Here is a 19,800-nt window from a genome sequence, read left to right as displayed (position 1 = left end):
ACTAATAATTACGCTGTGGGGCCTGGTTTGTAACGGAAACATTCGATAATCCATATCAGAGCAAATAGCAGATGAAAGACATAAAATTTATTTTCTAGGTGGGGTATGGAGGTTATACATTCCCAAATATGTTATGCAATTTAATTGATGCATTTTTTTGCATTCTGAAATCTACAATGAAAATTCACAAATTTTTTGTAAAGAGCAAAGAAATCTGCTGAGTACTCTCTCATTATTTTATTTAGAACTTATTTACCAAAGGGGAATTTCAGTCAAGACTTTCAACACCAAACTTAAAACCATACCCATTCCTTCCAAATTCCCTCTATGGCAAGTTTTGGAGCTGGGAAATGCTGGGGAGAGCTCCCTGGAATATTTGAAATGCTGCGTCCCATTTCAATTAAACATCTTTACTTCATATAAGGGAGGTCCCCTGATCTTGTGACCTTGGATAGCAGTGATGCTCATTGGAGATTCTGGTTGTGACATTGTGGGTTCACAAACCTCCCTCTGCCTTTCAATTCAAGTTGCCACTCAGTTCGTGCTGGCATTCTACTCTCCCCTCTCGACAGTTGAAAACTACACTCCACTCAGCCTCCCCAGATTCCCTTTTGGTTCTCCCCTTTACCTCACAGGCAGAAAATCCTGTAAGTACTCAGGCCTCATACCTGCTTCCTTGTCTAATTAAAAGGCTTTCACAGTCAGGGCCTACTCTGAGAATATGCTTTCACTACCTTGGAGATAATTCCAATACTTTGGAGGTAATTTCTACGTCTTGGAGTTTTTTGCATCTGTTATGACTTCCCAACTGTCAAACATCAGTTCAAAATGAGTACTGCTTATATATCTTCACCTTGGACCTTGGATGAGGACCTAGATGAGAAGCAACAGCAGGAGCAAAGGCAGCAGCAATTTTCACCTCACCCACCTTCCATTCCACAGGAGGGAGGGGATTAGCGTAGCTGGCAGGAGGCGATGCCGCCAACACAGGGTTTACAGGCAGAGGGTCAGCTTCCTGGACATGTCAGAACACCAGTTCCTCAGGAGGCTCAGGATCTCACAGGTGATCGCTGACATTTGCAGAAGATCCTACCAAGTGGACCTGCTGGACATGCACTGCCCGTGGCTGTAAAAGTCACCACCTTAATTTCCTCATCTTTTACGCCTACCAGGGGTCTGCAGGAGAGAGTTACAGAATATCACAAACCGCTGTCCACAAATGCTTCTCCATGTTTGCCAGGATTGGGAATTATGTGGACTTCACAACCGATGAGGCCATTCGGAATGAGCAGACGCTCAGCTTTGCGGCTCTGGCTGGTTTCCCATGGGTCAGGGAGTCACTGACTGCACACGTGTGGCAACCAAGGCATTTTCCAGAACAGGCTGGAATCTTTGTCATTTGCAAGGGCTTCCACTCCATCAATATGAAGATTTTGTGTTAAAAGCACCAAAAGATCTTCCTGCATATTTGTCCAAGATTCGCAGGGAGCTGCCGTGATACTTTCATCCTGCACCAGGCAAACTTCCTTGAGCTCTTCACACCTCAAGGATAGTTAGTGGCTGTTTCCCTGGAGACAAAAACACCATCCACTGAAATGTTTATTTTATCTTACTGCTATCCACTGAAGACCTGGCTGCTAACACTAAGGAGGCCAGCCAATGATGCTCAGGAGGGATACAGTCGAGCGATATAACCACAAGAGTTGCTATCAAACAAGCAATTTGAATGCTTAAGTTGCACTTCAGGTCCCTGGACAGACCTGGGACATCTTTCAAAAAGTACCAGCCCAGGTATCCAGAATGATGGTGGTCTGTTGTGCCACAGACCACAGAGGGAAAAATGGCCAAAATGGGAAATGGTGCAAACAAACAATTTTAATCTTATAGAAGAATTAAGCAGCAACTTAACACTATGACATTGTGCTAAATATCCATGTACATATCATTGTGTGACTAGAGTTCTTTACTCTTCCTTATGACAAGCCCTAGTTTGTAAGTTGTTATCTGCACTGACTGTGGTTTCAAAGCTTGTATATTTTGAAACAGTCCCTAACTGAAAAAGAAACCAAAACTCTAGATTTCCTGGAAGGCAGATTGTGAATTAGAATTCCTGGCTGTGACATCAGACGTCTGAGAAATAAACCTATGGCTTAGGTTGGGAGGGAAACAGAAGCTGATTGGGAAGAAGAAACACAAAGCTGAGGGGTCAAATTTCAGCTTGTGGTCAAAACAGACACAGGGCTCATGGAGTTCAGTTTCTGCAAGAAGTGAGCAGTTCAATAGATGTGGGGAAACAGTGTGTGTGAGACTGTGAAAGAATTTTCAACTCTGGGACTAAGTCTGGTGGCAGGAGCAGGAGGTCAAAGGGACTCGTGTCACAGAGCGTACTGGGTAAATCCGCCAAATCACATGATGTTAAACTCATTAATTATGCATCCACGAGATTCACTTCAAATCTTGCGATGGGTCAGGCAGGAAGTTGGCTGCCCCACCATCATGTCCGGGCGCCATATTTGTAAGGCACCCAGACAGCTAGTGATTCAGCACACCAGGGGAGGCACATAAGGGGAGGTGGTGGCATAGTGGCATTGTCACTGGACTAGTATTCCAGAAACCCAGGGTAATGCTCTGGGAACCTGGGTTTGAATCCCACCACGGCAGATGGTGAAATTTGAATTCAATAAAAATCTGGAATTAAACTCTGATGATGACCACAAAACCATTGCTGATTGACATAAAAACCCATCTGGTTCACTAGTGTCCTTTAGGGAAGGAAATCTAGAGATAGGTAGATCCCTACCTGGTCTGGCCTACATGTGACTCCAGTCCCACAGCAATGTGATTGACTCTTAAATGCCCTCTGAACAAGGGCAATTAGAGATGGGCAATAAATGCTGGCCTGGCCAGCGACACCCACATCCCATGAACAAAATAAATTTTAAAAAAGACCTTCAGAGAACCAGAAAATATCATCGAGGAGGAGAAGGCAGCAAGCTCTGGCCCCCTGATTCAGCGATGCCTCCCTCAAGACTTTCCTTCAGGCTGTAGAGGAAAGACAGGATGTACTCCTTCCTAGGGATGGCCACAAGGGGCCATCTCATCTCACCATGCTGGCCTGGGAGGAGTTCGCCAGGGCAGTCAGCACCCATGGGGTCCAGAGGATGACCGCCCTGCAGTGCAGGAAATGGGTCAATTATCTATCCACCCTGCTAGGTTAAGTGAACCTTCAACTGATTGGTCTTATATTTACATTAGCCTATTTCCCTCATGTATCTTCCAGCTGCTAGGAATGTGAAGAGAATTTAGCACTGTGTACTCTGTCACTTCTCCTTGCACTTCCATTTTCTCCCTCTGACATTGGGGGATGGAAAGATGCTACTATGATTCACTGGAATCTTTTCATTTTACTTTCCCTTACTGAGGAAGGCCTAATGCTCTCATTTTGTGATTCGGTCATGAACATGGGCATTATTGTCTAGGCTGGCATTTTAGTTGCCCATCCCAAAATACCTTGAGAAGGTGCTGGGATGCTGTCTTCTTGAACCCCTGCAGTCCATGTGCTGTACTGTCAGGGGGGCAACTGTAGGGTTCTCACCCAGCCACAGTCAAGGGACAGCCATGGGCAGTGGAGTAGAGAGAAACTTGCAGATGCTGTTGTTCCCATCTGCCTGCTTCCCCCTGCCCATTTAGCTGGTAGAGCTCATGGGTTTAGAAGGTGGTATCAAAAGGGCCTTGGTGAGTTTTGGCACACACTGCTGCCACTATGCATGGGCGCTGGAGCAACTGTATGTTGAAGATGGTGGACGGGATGCCAATCAAACAGGCTGCATTGTCAAGGAAGTTGTCAAACGTATTCAGTCATTTTGGAGCTGCACTCATGCAGGCAATTGGAGATTATTCCATCACACTCCTGATTTGTGTCTTGTACAAGGTAGCCAGACTTTGGGGAGTCAGGAGTTCAGTTAGTAGCATTAGGAACCTTTCATCAAACTTGCTCACATTCCATCCTTCTGTCTTTATGCAGGAGAAGACAACCCACAACAGAAGGGAGAGAGAAAAGACAGAAGGTGGGATGGCAGAGCTACGACCCCTTGCTCAATTCAAGCAGCGGGTCGCTGAACTTTCAGGTGAGAACAGACACCATGGCTGTGCCGACGGCGGGGTCAGCCTTCCCCCAGCATCCAGTGAGGAGGCATGCTAATCTCTGCAATTCAGAACCTTAGGGTGAGGCAGTGTGCTATGTAGGTGGCAGCCTAGACGGTCACTCTCTCTCTCCTCTCTCCATTCCAGGTGCCAGCAGGAAGAGGGTGAGGCCAGCCTCCACACCTGAAGTCAGCCTCAGCCCACAGGACACCACAGAAGAGGACAAGAACGACTTCTCACCTGTACAGCCGTCACAGCATTCGCCTGCACCCTCCACCAGCCCAGAGACAAACACCTCTATGGCTCATATGTCTAGTTTAGGCTCAGGCTCACAATCTGGTGGTCACCTCACAGACATGTGTCCACAGCAGGTGGCGGCAGTGACAGCCAAGGTCTCTGGCACTTGGAGGACTGAAGGAGAAGAGGCCTCTGCTAATTCTGAGTCAGATGATGAGCCTCTGCAAGCGGTCATGGAAAAGATGCTGGAGTGCCAGCAAGATGCAGAGGAACATCAGGCAGAGGTGTCAGAGGCCTTCAACAGAGTGGCATGTGAGGCAGATGAGTCCGTCTGCGCGCCCTCTAATGTAGAGGCTCTGACATGTAAGTGTATCAAAGTCTCCATGGGAAGGATGCTGGACGCCATGGAGAACCTGGTGCAGCAGAATGCCCAGTTTCTGCCAGAGATGAGCTCAGACCTGCACTACATTGCTGTTGCCACGGGTGAGCTTTAGAAGTGGCTACACGAGAGGGGGACAGGGCACCTCAACCTCCCTCCAGGTGCCCCTTCTGCTCAAGGAATCAGGGAGAGGCCCTTGGGCACCCAAAGGGAAGAGAAGCCTCAGGCTTCCATCAGGACTCTCCAAAAGTGTCCATGTGTTCCGAGTCCCCTCTGCTGGTGACCCCATCAGCTCCAGCCTTTGAGACCGCTGAAGGTGCACCTGTCCCAGAGCAGGAGACCCAAAGAAGGCTTGCGCCCTCCAGGTCTAGGCCCTCCAGAGGACGCCCGCTAAAGTCATCAGAGATAAGAGGGCATAGTAATCAGCAGGCTGCCTCCACCTCTGCTGCAGATGTCAGGAACACACCCAGACAAAGTGGTGGGGTTAAAAAAGTTAAGAAGTTCTGAATTCACACTGGTAGCATGGGTATACAATCATTGTACATAGTTTTGGCACTTGTAAGTATATGTCCACTTGCGCTGTTTGGAAGCTTTCTGGATCTTTTGTGGCTGTTAGTTGCCTCAAGGTAAGCTTGCACTCCATCCCTTCTGGTGAACCAAGGTCTCCCTTCCCTTTATGCATGCCACCGCATGTACCTATGGCTCTTTGGCAAGGCTGATGAGAGCTTTGTTTGAGAAGCCACCCTATCACCTACATAACTTAGAGAGTCCACAGACAGATGTTTGCCTTGTCATAATGGAAAGACTATCCACGAGGCCTTGTCAGGCATACCCATGGGCCCGGGAGGATGGAAGTTTGCAGTCGCAAGCTGGCAATATGTCCCTTAGTGACCATCCACCTCCCTCTCTCCCTTCATCCCTCAATCTGACAGCAGCTGAGGGTCTATGGTTCAGAAGGAGTGGAAGCTGAACCCCTTGCTGGGATCTGATAGCTTTGAGAACCCTCTGGGCCAAACCTGTTGCCTTGTGAGCTTCACCATACTGTTATGATTTTAAATGACTGCTGCAATCATTGTTCCCATTATTGTTAGGGTGCTCCTTTAATTGTCCAGTTGTGCTGATCTTGAGCTCCACCTACCCAAGAGGACCTTCCTTCCAATTGACTTTTTTACATTTGAACATGGAGGGCATTGCCTTTCCACTGAGCTGCCTTGGTCAGGATGGTACACATCAGGATTAGCACCTACTCTACTACTTTATATCCTCCCCCTGTCACCAACCAACTTCCCCCTCATGTTATATTGAACCTCATCTCTGTTACTCTTCAACCTCCCCCTATCACCTAGGACCCCATAACAAGAACATTATAAATGCATTCCTTCCCTGCGGAGCCCACACCCATCATCCTTCCCATGCCCACCCTGACCCTGCACACTCCATTATCCCTGCAACATTTCTTGTCCCTCTCGATGACACTCCCAACCAACAATACACCCGGGAAACCTGAACCTTCACCCTCCCACCCTACCGCTTCCCACTTCCCCCTTTAACTGTGACTGTCCCCTTGGGATCTCAGCATCCTCAGTTTGCCCCCAGAACACAATGTCAACTCCAACCAACCCAACCTATAACCCACTATACCCCCCCTCCTTTCAACCCCCCCTTGCAGATTTGCCCTTCCTCTTCAACTCTCCCCTTGCAGAGTTGCCCTTCCCCTTCAACACCCACCCCCCCACCACCTTGGAGAGTTGCCTTTCCCTAGAATGCCACCTCCCCGCCCCCCCCAAATCCTTGGACCTTGCCTCCCCTCCCCAACTTCCCTTCATCTGGTCCAACCACCCCCCACCTTCCTTTGTGTGCGTGCCATCTGCTGCATGATATACTGCCAGCTGGGAGGAGAGCAGTGTAAATGGCGAAGGTAGCGTCTTGTGGCAGGTAAGTGAAAGTGATCTGCCACGCCAGGTGCACGCCCACTTTTGCAGATTGGGAAACAGAACGGTCTGATTTCCCACCAATGGGAAGTTTTCACGTTGGTGCAAGATCCTGGTCCTTTAGCCCTGTTAATGAACATTCAGGGCATGTAAATTATGATCCTGACGTTCACCAGCGAGAAGGCGATCCGCCATGGAGTTGCTGAGGGGAAGATTGCTACTTGTTTTCCTGCCGGCGTTTTTTCAACTTGTGGCCTCAGTCCAAGTTTTCCAATCCCGCCCGTTAAGATTCCCTCTGCTGGCAGGAGGAAAACTCCGGTCCGGTGTGTATGAGACGAGGTAGAAAGTCATGGCAAAGCTGGAAAAGAAGACTAACAAGGCTGGTTCGGGGAGAAGAGTTGAGAAGGATCTGGAAAATTGTGCCTTTTGGTGGACATTGTACCCGTGGAACTCGAGCGTAGTAAATCTGCAGTCCGATGGCACCTCAAGCCTAACTCCTGCGTGAATAAAGGAACTGAAACTCTGCTTGGGAGGAACAGGGTTCTGAGGGATGCTCTGTGGCTGCAATTAATGCCATATATTCTAAAGGAGCTGCCAGTAAATCTGTGAGATCTTTCTTTGTTGTAACAGCTATTTAAAATCTAGTATATAGTTTGTACTGAGCACAATTTGTCTGTTAATTCATGTTTAATTTATGTTGATTTTTGGTTTGATTGTTACAGTAAAAGTTTTAAAAGGTGAAATCTAGTCCATCAGTTTCTTCCACTGGGGTCATTTGGGAAGTTCATTTGGGAAGTTCAGCTCTTTTACATTATTGGTCTCCACAGGATTGTAAAACATTTTTAATAATTCCTATATGGTGCTTCTCCTATGGCTGCAGGAGAAGTAGATGCAGGTTGCTCAGTTCCTGCCTCTGGCTGTTGAGATGCTCTTGGCTGATGTCCTCTGGGCTTTGAGTTTTTGAGGATCCTCCCAAAGATTGCCCCAGCTGCACCTGTGCAGGGGCAGACTTGGCTACTGGGACAGGGGGCTACATATGGAGCACTGGCTGAGGTGGGGCGACTAACAGGTGTAAAGTGCTTCTCAATTCCTCTTCCAGCACCGTTTCCAGGATTGTGCTGCTGCCAACCTCCTGAACGTTTTCCAGTCATACTTTCTTGGCCTCTATGGCAGGCTTCTTCCTCCTGTTGGTAGGAAACTGAATCTCCCTGTGGACCCTTATAGCCCAGAGATCAGCTCTAGAGAGGCATCGGTGAAGTGAGGCTCTGCCTTGAAATGCTATCAGTCCGTTGCTGAAGCTTCTTGCTCTGTTCAAACACCTGGACAATCTTTCTATTTTAATCCTAGCAGAGTTTAAATGGTTCAGGTGAAATACACACGCAGGTTGTCATCTTATTCTGTCGCACTAATTGGTTGGGAAGTCAGATGCTAACAGTGGCTGCGTTAAAAAGCCACTGACAAACACGTTGCTGAAACATCTGGGCTACTCCACTCCCAGCGAGTTGAACAGTTAAGATCCAACCCCTATAGTTAAGAGAAATGTTTCTGTTATGTGGCTTTAATTAATTGTAAGAAAATGCCACGGGTCTAGAAAAGTTTAGGAAAGGATCAGGATTTCTCTAGTGACTAATGGAATACCTAGCAAGATAAAAAAAAGTTTGCAGTAAAATGATTTTACTTTAATTCTTTTTCTCAATCTGATTACTGCCACTTCTGCAGAGGTTGAGGAACACTCTGCGCTATAGAAGGCATCATTCTTCAAGTGAAAATTAAAGCCCCAGATACTCATGCCAGTGGATAATAAAGACCTTGTGGATGAAAAACAGAACATAACAGAAAAAAGAAGACCATCAAGGGCAAAAGCTGATGCCGGAAATTGAAAGAAATACTCAGAAAATACTGGTAGCATCTGGAGAAAGAGAAACAGAGTTAACAGCCTGACTTTTACTGGCCCTGGGAGCTGGCTGGAAGCCAAGGGGTGGGGGCGGTATAATCGGGGAAAGCCGGTTAAGATTGGCACTGTAACAAGGGTCCCGCCGTTGGGTCAATTTACTGATGGTAAGACCAGAAGCGGGCAGGCTGCCAGATCCAAGGAGCCATGAAGGCAATTTCCATAATAAAAGGCCTAATTAGGGGTCATTTCACGGTGCCATCGGCATTTTGCAGCTTCCCGTCGGGTGAGGCCTACCACTAAATGGAGGCGACCTCCCAGCGGCAATTCAGGGAGTAAGAACTTATGAGGCAAAGCAAGGCCTGCAAGCAGGGAAGGTAGCCCCGCGGCCCCATTGATTTCCCCGGACGGACTTTCCCTCAAAACTTGGCAGATCCATAATTTTAAATTTTGTCTTCACCTACCTGCTGTAAGCCCCAGGCAACCTGGTGTCGCTGCTGAGCTGCCAAGCCTTGGATTGGGCCGGCAGCTCTCAAGGCCAGATCCTTAATAGGATGGCAGCCTCTTAACCTGTGTGTACCAGTGACACACGTTTCCTCCTGACATTGAGGTCTCTGCACTAACAGTAAAGTCTTGGCTAACGTTTCAAATCAATTACCTTTCAAGTTCTGGGTTATGATGAAAGGTCATTGGCCTGCAGTGTTAACTCTGTTTCTCTCTGCACAGTTGCTGCCAGACTTGCTGAATATTTTCCAAATTTTCTTTGTTTTCATTTCAAACGCTCAAGGAGCTCTGGTACCCTCAGGCTTTCAATTGTTTCCTGCCTGTCTTTGTGAAATAACCTGCTTGCTTTAGATGATCACTGAAATTTGATTAGCTATCTTTTCCATGGACTAGAAAAATGTATTCAGCTAAACAGTAACTCTTAGAGGATACTTCGTTAATGCACTATATTGAGAATAGATATCTAGGACAGAATTACAGTTAAGAGATTCACGAAAATGTGTGCACCAAAAAATTGAAGTCTTACTTATAAATGTCACCCCCAGCATAAGATAACCTTGTTCTCATCTATCTGTTAATCAGTTTCAAATGATTCAGCGTACTCATTAGAACAATATCCTATAAATCAATGTGTCAGTATAAGATTCAATATTGCTCCCTTTTTTTAAAAAAAAGTACTAAGTCACCAAAGAAGTAACTGCTTCTAGAAGTTAAGTGTAAGCTGTTATGGCTACTGAACAGCAGTGATCTCAGTAATGAGGTCACCATTAAAAGTGGAACTGTTGCAGTCGATTATCAGCAGGTTATAATGTCAAATGACCTCCAACCAAAGCAACCATCTCACACTCGCCTTACAGTTACTGTGCCACTGAGTTCAGATAATTGTGCAGTAATCTGAATGTAATTATGACAACCATCAGTTTTAATATAACTATTAGATATTAATATTTGGTAGATATAATTGAAAGGAGATAATAAACTACCTTATGTATTAAGGCTTTATTAACATTCATCTTGTAACTCGAAGAATAGGCACTTGAATCCCAACTTGTACAGGATCTTGTGCCCTGGGATAACTGAGGGTCATTTGGTTAGCTTTGGACAATAGCACAAAGTGGGTAACAAGAAATTAGCCAGCCATTATAGCACACTCAATTTCCCATTCCATTGTTGATTAAAATGGCCCCCACTATTATTTAGACTCGTTTGCCTTTGGCTATGATTCACTGAAGGGAGTATTGTGTAGAAACAAGACTTCCAGGTAAGGAGGGAGCTAACATTTAAATCAGCATTTTAAATTCCATTTCATTTAAGCCTATGTAGATCAAAGGCCATTTCTGATTATTTATTTCACAGCCCTTCTGCTCTATAATCAGAAAGGAGCATACTACTGTATCTACTTTCTTTTAAGAAAAAGAGAATAGATTAGATAAAGGTTTAAAAATCACTGCCGCTGCTGCAACTAATAAAATCACAATGTCAGGCTGTTGATATCGATGTAAAAATTGCTCTAATCTGTTATGTTTTTACGTGTTGAACAGAAAGGATGTGATGAACTTAAATTTGACTAGAAAGCTCCAAGCTGATAAAACATGATAGTCACAAGGAGAGGGTTGGTTGCGTGCAGCAACATGCAGTCTCCTTCACAAACACACACACACACACACACATGCTGTTATACACAGAAACACGTGTTCTACACAATGTGCACTGACCTGTGGAATGTAAAACAAACCCAGCAGATTGGCTACAGCGGTTGAAATTCCAGATCCCGTTGCCCCCACAACTGCTATGGTTGACGGGATGTAATCAGAGCAGTTACAGAACTCGTCCAAGTTCAGTGAGTCTATCTTATTCTGGGCTACAAAACTCAGTGTTGCTTCCAGACCTTTGGACACTGCATTGCATGTATCAAATATCCTGTATCCGAGGGTGATATTCGGCAGAAATTTCATGCTGTTGTTGATCTCTTCAATCGCAAATATCATTGCCTGCAACCAACGGAATCCCCTAAAGTTGTACCTGTAAATGATAATTTAAACTTGTTTATTATATCCTCATCCACCCTTTTCAGCCAATCATTCTCACTGTGGCATTTCTGTTGATCAATCTGTAACTGAGCCTCAGCTACATCAATGCATACTCTGCCATTGCAAAAATGAGCAGCTGCATTGCTTTAATTTGGAATTGTTTATAACCTAATTGTGATTTTAAAAGAAAGAAAAAAAAGGCTTGTATTTATATAGCGCCTTTCACAACCTCAGGACATCCCAAAATGCTTTACAGCCAATGAAGTATTGTTGTCATTGTTGTAATGTAGGAAACACAGCAGCCAATTTGTGTAGTGCAAGGCCCCACAAATAGCAATGTAATAATTTTATTTTTAGCAATGTTAGGAGAACTTCCCTGCTCTTCTCCAAAGTAATGTCATGAAATCTTTTAAATCCACATGAGAAGGCAGATGAGACCTCAGTTTAACATCTGATCCAAAAGATGGCACCTCTGATGGTGCAGCACTGTGTACATAGTACTACGCTGGAGTGTCACCCTAGATATTCTTTGCTGAAGTTTCTGTAGTGGGATTTGAACCCACGAGCTGTGACTCAGAGTGACCAGCTAGCACTAAGACATGACAAACAATTTTCATATGCAACGTTCTTTCCTCATTAATACAAAGTGCATTTATACACTCACTGCCCAACTAAGGCTGCCGTTTAGCTGTAAATTAATGTTTAAGAATGGATACTCTTCCTTAGAATTATGATTGCAAAAAAGGGAACATTTCATGATAAAAAAGTTTGTCAGCTGAAATTATTTTGGTTGCGATAGGAAACTTTTACATTCCTTGCAACCATTAACAAAAATATTTCCTTTCTTGCTCCCACCCCAGCAGACGGTTACAGTTGTTGCAAGGAATCCCCACCACCATCGAAAGGAATTAACTGCTATCACAGTCCACTCCCCCTCTCACTCTCTGAGGTATCACTTGCAGAAACAACATTCTCCACTTGAATGGATAGTGACAGGGTTTCAAATGTTTCAATATAAAATGAGATGGAAGTTCTGGACAGGCTCAAAAGGACTTCAACATACAAATCCATGGAGGTTCCTTCCAGCACAATGAAAGAGACTACAGAGGTCAGTCAGACACTGCAAACCATTTACAGAGATCCATTTGATACCAAGGAGGTATCAGTAGATTAGAAATGGCCAACTGTATTATTCAAAATGGAAGAAAAAAATAGACACAGGCAACTAACTTGACAGCAACCACTACCACCTAGAACAAGGGCAACACTTGCATGGGAACACCACCACCTGCATGTTCTGCTCCAAGCCATACTCCATCCCGACTTGAAACTATATCACCGTTCCTTCACTGTTGCTGGGTCAAAATCCTGGAACTCACTCCCTAACACTGTATCTGCACCATATATGGACTTCAGCGGTTCAAGAAAGCAGCCCATCGCCACCTTCTCAAGGACAATTAGGGATGGGCAATAAATGCTGTCCTAGCCCTAGCCAGCAACGTCCACACCCCATGAAAGAATTTTAAAAAACCAACAGACCCAGAAGTCTAATTTCTATTGTTGAAAGGTAGAATCAATTATCAGGTATAAGCATTTAGGAGTTTCTACATAGTAATTACTTGATAAGCAGTATCTAATATAGACTTTGAGGAGTAGATCTTGCCTGTCCAGCCTTCTCAGCTTTTCTGAGGAAGTGACATACCAAATGGACTGTGAAAAGTTCTACAACTCCCACATGGAAAATTGTTAGTCAAACTCAGAGCTGTGGGGACTCATGGGGACCCCTAGGAATGGAAAAGAAACTGGCTGGAGGTTAGAAAATAATCTGTTAGAGGATTTATGACTGGGTGGGGAGAAGGATTGATTGGGATTCCCCAGAGGGTCAGTGTTCAGCCGACTACAGTCTCTCATTTACACCATTGACCATGACTCAGAAACTCAAAATAGTGAAATTTGCTGATGAGACCAAACAATAATGGCAGTGGAATTGGAGGGGGCAGCTCAGAAATCACACCATGAGTTGGGTAAGATACACATGGCACCTACTGTTTCTGATCTAAATAACTTACCTGAATTCAGAAAATTATTGACTGATTTAATTACACTGTGAATTACAAAGGTGAAAGACCTCAGTGCTAGTGTGATGCCATTAACTCACAGGATGGGACTTCCACTCACCTGTTTGGTCTTGCTGAAACTCTTGTACATTTTATATCTTGGAGCTGTGCAGAGATGACACACCAGTTTCTATGGGCGGACACTTCTAGACCCACCAGCAGCGGAAAGCTTGGCGAACTGGGGAAAACTTAATTTGGCGTGAGGCCAGAAATCAGTTTCCCAACAGTGGAATGATCTGTAGGAATCCTGTTCTTGGGACTTTAAAGGCGGGTTAAAGATGAGTCAAGTTTCCCAACGAACAGTGTTGGGAAGCTGTTTTGCATGTATTAGCATGTCATGGACGCTCATCAAAAGGCCACCTTGCCAGATTTAGGGTCCCCCTCCACGTTAAGTTCTTGCCAGTGAGAATTTTGAGCATTCACCTTTACAACTATATAAATGGCAAGCACCTGGCAAGCTTGACTTCTTCCACAACTTTGAGGTGAGTAGATGCTGCTTTTGCCTTCTTGGGAACCACTCACAACTTGACACATTTCAGGTGCCGGTAGAAGAAGCTGTGCAAAGGCCGGACACGGGAGACAGGCAAAGGCTGGAGCAGAGGCTGGACATGGGAGGCAGGCTAAGGTTGGATGGGGGAGGTGGGTAGGAGGGAGCAGAAGCTGGAAACTGGAGGCAAGCTAAGGTTGGGGGGGTGTAGAGTGGAACGAAGGCTGGAAGTTGGAGGCAGGCTAAGGTTGGAGCGGGCGGAGAGTGTCTGGAGAAGGAAGAGAGCGTCCATGGAAGGGGGTGGAGGCAGAAAGGGAATGTGAGGGACATGGGATGGAGAGAAGGGTCATGTTGGGTCTGGGGGTCCTGTGAGTGGGTGGGGGAGGATGCTTATGGACAAGGATAGTTGGGGACAGATGGTCCTAGAGGGTGGGTTTGGTGCTATTGATGGTGGGGTCCTTGCTGTTGAACTGAGAGTACTGAGTAGAGGGAACAGTCACAGTGAGAGGGGGGAGTGGGATGCGGAAGGATGGCAGGTCCAGGGTGATAGTTGGGTAGGTGAAGGTTTCATGGGAGGGGGTGGTCACAGGTGGCTCTGATAACAGGAGAGATCAGGGTGAGCATTGATATGGTAATGGGTGTTGGCCCTGAGGTGAGGGAAGGCATGTGGAGGTGGATGGTAATAGGGTCCAGGGTAATAGGGGGAGGTTCAAGGGTCACAGCAGGGAGAGGAATGGTGATATTGGGTGGGTCAAGGGTGATAGGGGGAAGTTGATGGGTGACAGGAGGAGAGTAGAAGGTGGTGGAGTGAGTCTGAAAACTAACACGCACCATTTTTCCAGCAACAACAAAGCAATGTAGTCAATTTAAAACTGCAATACCTCGAAGTGGGAGGAAGGTCTTTTCAGGTGGATGGAGTTCAAGCTCAGCACATTTGGCTATCTAAAGGGATACCCTATTAGTCATGAGGCAACTGGATGAGAACTATGCTCAGTTGTGTTCTTCTCCCTATGGTGAAGCCCACATGACAGCAGGTTTATTCCCAAATCTTAACATTGAGATCCCAGCAAGGTCTGGAGCTGCTGTTCATTCTGTGCCACTTGCCATCTGCTGCAGTCAGAAGCAGGGATGAAGGGGGGAGGGAGGGAGGTGGATGCCTCCAAAGGGCACGGCTGGTGGACAGCAGCAAACACTCAACTTCAAACCTCCATCCTCCTGGGTGAATGGTCATGGCTGACAAGGTTAGTCTTTCTATACTGTCAAGGCTATGGTCTCTGTATAGAGTCTTGAGGGTAGTGGAGGCAAGCTGACTTGTGTCAGAGGGAGCGTTGTCGCACATGGCTCTCATCATACTGGTCAAATAGCAACGTCTCCATGCGCAGTCATGTATGAACAGGAGAACACCCATCTCTGGTCCTCCAGGATGTCCTTCACCTGGAAAGGGTGGGGTGGGGCTAGACGGAGGCCAGTCACAGGGCTTAGCACTGGCTTGGTGACTCTGAGATAGATGCAAACCTGTAGATCATATGCTCACTAGATTTATCACTTTAATTTGTTCACAGGTCCACTGGGGCATAGATGATACAGGCTTCAGGCAGTCCTGCCTTTCTATAGGCTTTCATCCAGAGATGAGAAGGAGGGCCAGTCACAGGTTGGCACAGGGTCAGGAGGAACAACAGCCTGAGCAGCAAGAGGCAGCGGGGCCTCAAGAAAGTCAGGATGCTGGTGAACAGAGTCCACTGCAATGGGGAGCAATGGCCTGACCGTGATTATATCACAGGTGGTGCAGCTACAACAAATGAGCAAAAGGCAATGCCGGAGATGCCTTTGGATATCCTGGAATGTGGTTGCAAGCATCTGCCAGCTTCTCCACGATGACCTGCGGCCACAACGACTTGGAGGGAATCCCACAGCAGTGGCATTGAAGGTCACAACTGCCTTAAACCTCTTTACCAGTGGCTCCTTCCAGGGCTCCATTGGGGACCTGTGCAGCATCTCCCAGTCAGCAACACATAAGTGCATCCGAGAGGTGGCAGATGCCCTGTTCAGCAGAATGCACCAATTTGTCCAATTCTGCCTGAATCCTGAAAGCAAAGCTGCAAGACTGTTGGGATCTTCAGCAATCTCAGGTTTCCCGCAAGTGCAGGGCACTATTGGCTGCACACATGTGGCCTGGCGAGCTCCCTGGCAACAGCCAGTCACATTCATCAATAATAGGAAACTCTTTGAACGTGCAGCTGATATGTGACCACAGAAGGCCAATCCTGCATGTTTGTGCTCGGTTCCCAGGGAGCTCTCATGATGCTTACATACTGACCCACTCCCAGTTGCCACGGGTTTTTGAAAGACCTTGGCGATTGCAGGGCTGGCTCCTTGGGGACAAAGGATACCCCCAGAAGACTTGGATGATGATGCCAGTTCATCGTCCGCAGAGGAGGTCAACAATGCTGCACGTGCCTCTACCAGCACTGTGATTGAACAGACAACAGGCTCCCTAAAGATGAGGTTCAGATGTTTGGACCGCTCAGGCTGGGCTCTCCAATGCTAAGCACAGAGAGTGTCCAGGATCATCATTGTCTGCTGCACCCTGCGCAACTTAGCGCTACAAAGGGGGGATATCTTAGCTGAGGGAGACATGGGGGACTAAGATGTCTTCTCTAATGAGGAGGATGGTGAAGGGGATGGAGCTGACGAGGGCCAGGATGTTGCCAAGCCACATGTGGAGGCCATAACAGGGCTACAAAGCGGCAGGCAGGCCTGTGACAATCTGATAGATACCTCCAGGCAGTTGCCAACACATTTCTTTAACTTATTGGTTTTCTATCCTCTACTGGCTGGAAGGCCTGAGCTCCTTTTTGATTACGCACATTATACTTTGTTCTAATGTAGCTTGATTTAGGATAGCTGAATTAAATTGCACTAGTTACTGTCTGCCCTGTTGTTCCTTTGATCCTTTGCATGCACCAAACTATGCTAATGTGCAGAGCCTTGGAGCTAAATGGGCACATTAGAACCTGCTCAGCACACCACTCTCCCATGACCTCGGGTACCTCTAAGTAGAATTGAGATTTTTCCCATGCCCTCACAAAGTCCGTGTCCTTGGCAAGTTAGGAGCAAAATCAAATCTAACCTCGGCAGTCACTCATGCCACCCTCAAACCTGCACCTATCGAGGAGCAGACCTGGCAGTGAGCTCTTTCAGGCAGAACCAGGCAGATGGGTCCACAGGGACGAGCAGCATGAGACCACCATTTGGCCCCTCGAGAACGCTCCTTCATGCAGATTGAGGAGGGAAGATAATGTTCCTGGCCCTGATCGCCACTTGCTGTTAGTGAACCCATATCACTTGACATCTTTATCCTGCCCAGGAGTTTTGAGGTAACTCTGGAGTCCACTCACTGAGAGTCCCTCACCTGCACTGTGAGTTTCTGAGGTGCAATCACTCTGGACCCTCCTATCGCAGAGGGTCCTACAGTTCTCAGTTCTATGTGACCTTAGCATTAGTGCGAGGCCATGATCTGTCTTTGTGGACACTCCAGCCAAGGTAAATTTCTCTCCTGCATGGACCCTGCAGAGGCCTATTAGAGCTACTGATGATTCACATAGAAAGCCTCACAGTCCTCGGCATGGTCCAGCATACAGGCCCCTTCATCTCTCTTTCATTTCATTCACTAAAACCCTGGTCCTTAGTGAGGTCCAATGCACTTCGGTTACAAACCCTTTATGAGAGGTCCACTGCCACCCTTGATAAGGAGACGAACAGACCAAACAAATCTCCATGTGAGGTCTGACAAAGGCTTCAGTCAACTGCACACGTAACTGTTAAATCCTACACTCAACTCCCTCTTGTAGTCAAGGCTAATTTGTCCATTGCCTTCTTACATACAGCCTTCGCCTGCATATTAGCTCAAAATGATAAATCACCAAGGAAGGCCATTAATGATTAGACGTACCCACCACAGCTTTCTCCAGACATGTAGAGCAGCCTCTGGTTTTCTACTGTTAAGTGGACAGTGTAGAGCTTCACTTTCTCAGTGCTGAACTACATCTGCAGTGTTCTTTGCCATTCACATAGCAGGTTTAATTCCCCTTGAGTACTCGTGGCATCCACCCACATCTCACATCAGGGCAACAGCAGCAGGAGCTGCAGTGACCTCGCTGAACACATTTTCAGAGGTCAGAACATGGTGAGCTGCAAGTAATATCTTGCATAATATGTGGTCAGGCAGCACATTCACAAAAGATGGCCTGTGCTTAATCATGCATATGTGGGATTATTGAGTAATCACTATGTTGATAATGTGAAAGAACGGAATCTATAGTTCTTTATAGGACTCTGATGGGGGTCCAAATTTCATGCCCTTAAATGCCCGTGACCATTGAAGCAACTAGCAGCGAGATAGAATCCAGGAAACTTCCAAACTGTGCAAGTGAATATATCTTTACAAGTGCCAAACTAGATATTTTGGTTGTACACTCGTGCCACCCATTGTGGCTTCAATACTTCTTAATTATTCTTTGCCTACCGCTACGTCTAGGTGCAGCCCCAACATCCATAGCTAAGGTGGAGGCAACCTGCTGACTGCTATGCCCTGTTGACAGTGATGACTTTGATGGGAGTCATCTGGTGGCTGGAGGCCTAGTGGGCCCAGGCCTGCTAAGGGTCTCCTGCACAGGTGAAGGTGCACCCTCCTTGGCCTGACCTGCTGGAGGTGATGGAGTCACTGGCAAAGGGGAGGTGGAGCAGCAGGGCACCCTTGGAATGTCTTGGTAATGAACCCCAGTGTGCCTGGCTGGTGCTGCTCCTCTCTGTGGGTGCCCAATTGCACCTCCCTAACTCCTTGAGGAGAAGGGGCACCTGGAGGGAAGTTGAGGTGTCGTCCCACTCTTGCCTAGCCACTGCTACACTGCACCTAGAGTGATAGAGTGTAGGTCCAAGCGTGTATCCAGCAGCCACTGTGCATTCTGCTGGAACTGAGTCTCCAAGGCAGCCACCACCCTCTCCATGGAGGCAGCCAAGTGCTCACATGCTGGAGCCATGACAGCAGACAGAATGTGAATAGATTTCTCCAGTGTTCAGTCCAGTCTGCGCATGGCCTCTGGCATTTCTGCCTGTTTCTGCATCTCCAACATGTCTCTTAGGTCCAGCTCCAGAGGCTCGTCGTCTGCATGGGGCTGAGCAGGGGCCTGTTCTCCAACAATCCTCTGAGTGTCAGAGACCTCGGCTGTCATTGCCTCCACCAGCTGTGGACCCGTGCCTGTGAAGTACTCACCAGATTGTGACCCTGAGCCTGCTCTAGAACGTGGACCCACCGAGCTGTGTGTATCTGCGCTGGTGGAGGACTGTGATGGTGCATCCCCTGAGGCTTCAGAGGCATCTTCCTCAGAGGTGGGGTTGGGACAGGTTCTGTGGCTGGTCCGAGTTGATGGCCTCTGCCTTTTCTTGCTGGTTCCTGGAATGCAGAAAACAAAGATTTAGTGATTGACTAAGCAGGCTCCCTAATTTAATAAATGTCTCACTCTGTTGGGCACACTTGACAACCACAGACTGGAGGCATCCTCACTGGCTTCCTGCGGGAAGTCCTATCTCGCCCTCAGCACAGGCATGGTCCTGCTCCTCCCTGGCAATCTCTGTGGCCTGCTCCTCATACGGGGTGAGGAGCTAAATGTCTGGAATTCCGCCTCCGGTCTGGTACCACTTCCACTTGTTGTGGGCCTTCTCCTGCAGAAAGACAGAAAGATTGATTGTTATCCCAAGGGTTGCATGAGCAGTTCAGGAGCATGCATGCCTATGGCAGCTGCTGAGCCTTGCCCAGTAAGTGACTAAGAAGCAGGATGTCCTGCAACTGATAGAAGATCGAGAGCATGAAGTGGCTGGCACACATTTAGTGCAGGTGTCCCATCTGCTGGTGAGTGCTGCAACCCAAACTCCTGTGTGACATCGCACACTTAGACTGCCAGATGCCCTTATGAGCATCAGTTTCCAGTGAGCAGACAGTGCACTTGCCCTGGCAGAGTGCAGCATATCATTCATTCTTTTTTGACACTGCTGGGCATTTCTGTGCTGGGCCCCATGGAAACT

At 47.1% G+C, this 19,800-nt stretch overlaps 1 protein-coding gene across 1 annotated transcript in view; it reads right to left on the bottom strand.

The window, feature by feature from the left end:
- The window catches only part of LOC144691647 (extracellular calcium-sensing receptor-like), a 77,231-nt gene that overhangs the window by 28,265 nt on the left and 29,166 nt on the right, over window positions 1–19,800 (bottom strand). The window contains 1 exon segment of the mRNA XM_078559950.1: window positions 10,801–11,107. Coding sequence (XP_078416076.1) covers window positions 10,801–11,107 — 307 coding nt within the window.

This window comes from Cetorhinus maximus, chromosome 16, assembly GCF_964194155.1.
Source record: "Cetorhinus maximus chromosome 16, sCetMax3.hap1.1, whole genome shotgun sequence".
NCBI classification, from domain to species: domain Eukaryota; kingdom Metazoa; phylum Chordata; class Chondrichthyes; order Lamniformes; family Cetorhinidae; genus Cetorhinus; species Cetorhinus maximus.
Note: the sequence above shows the minus strand (reverse complement) of the source record. Positions and strands in the feature narration are given on the sequence as shown.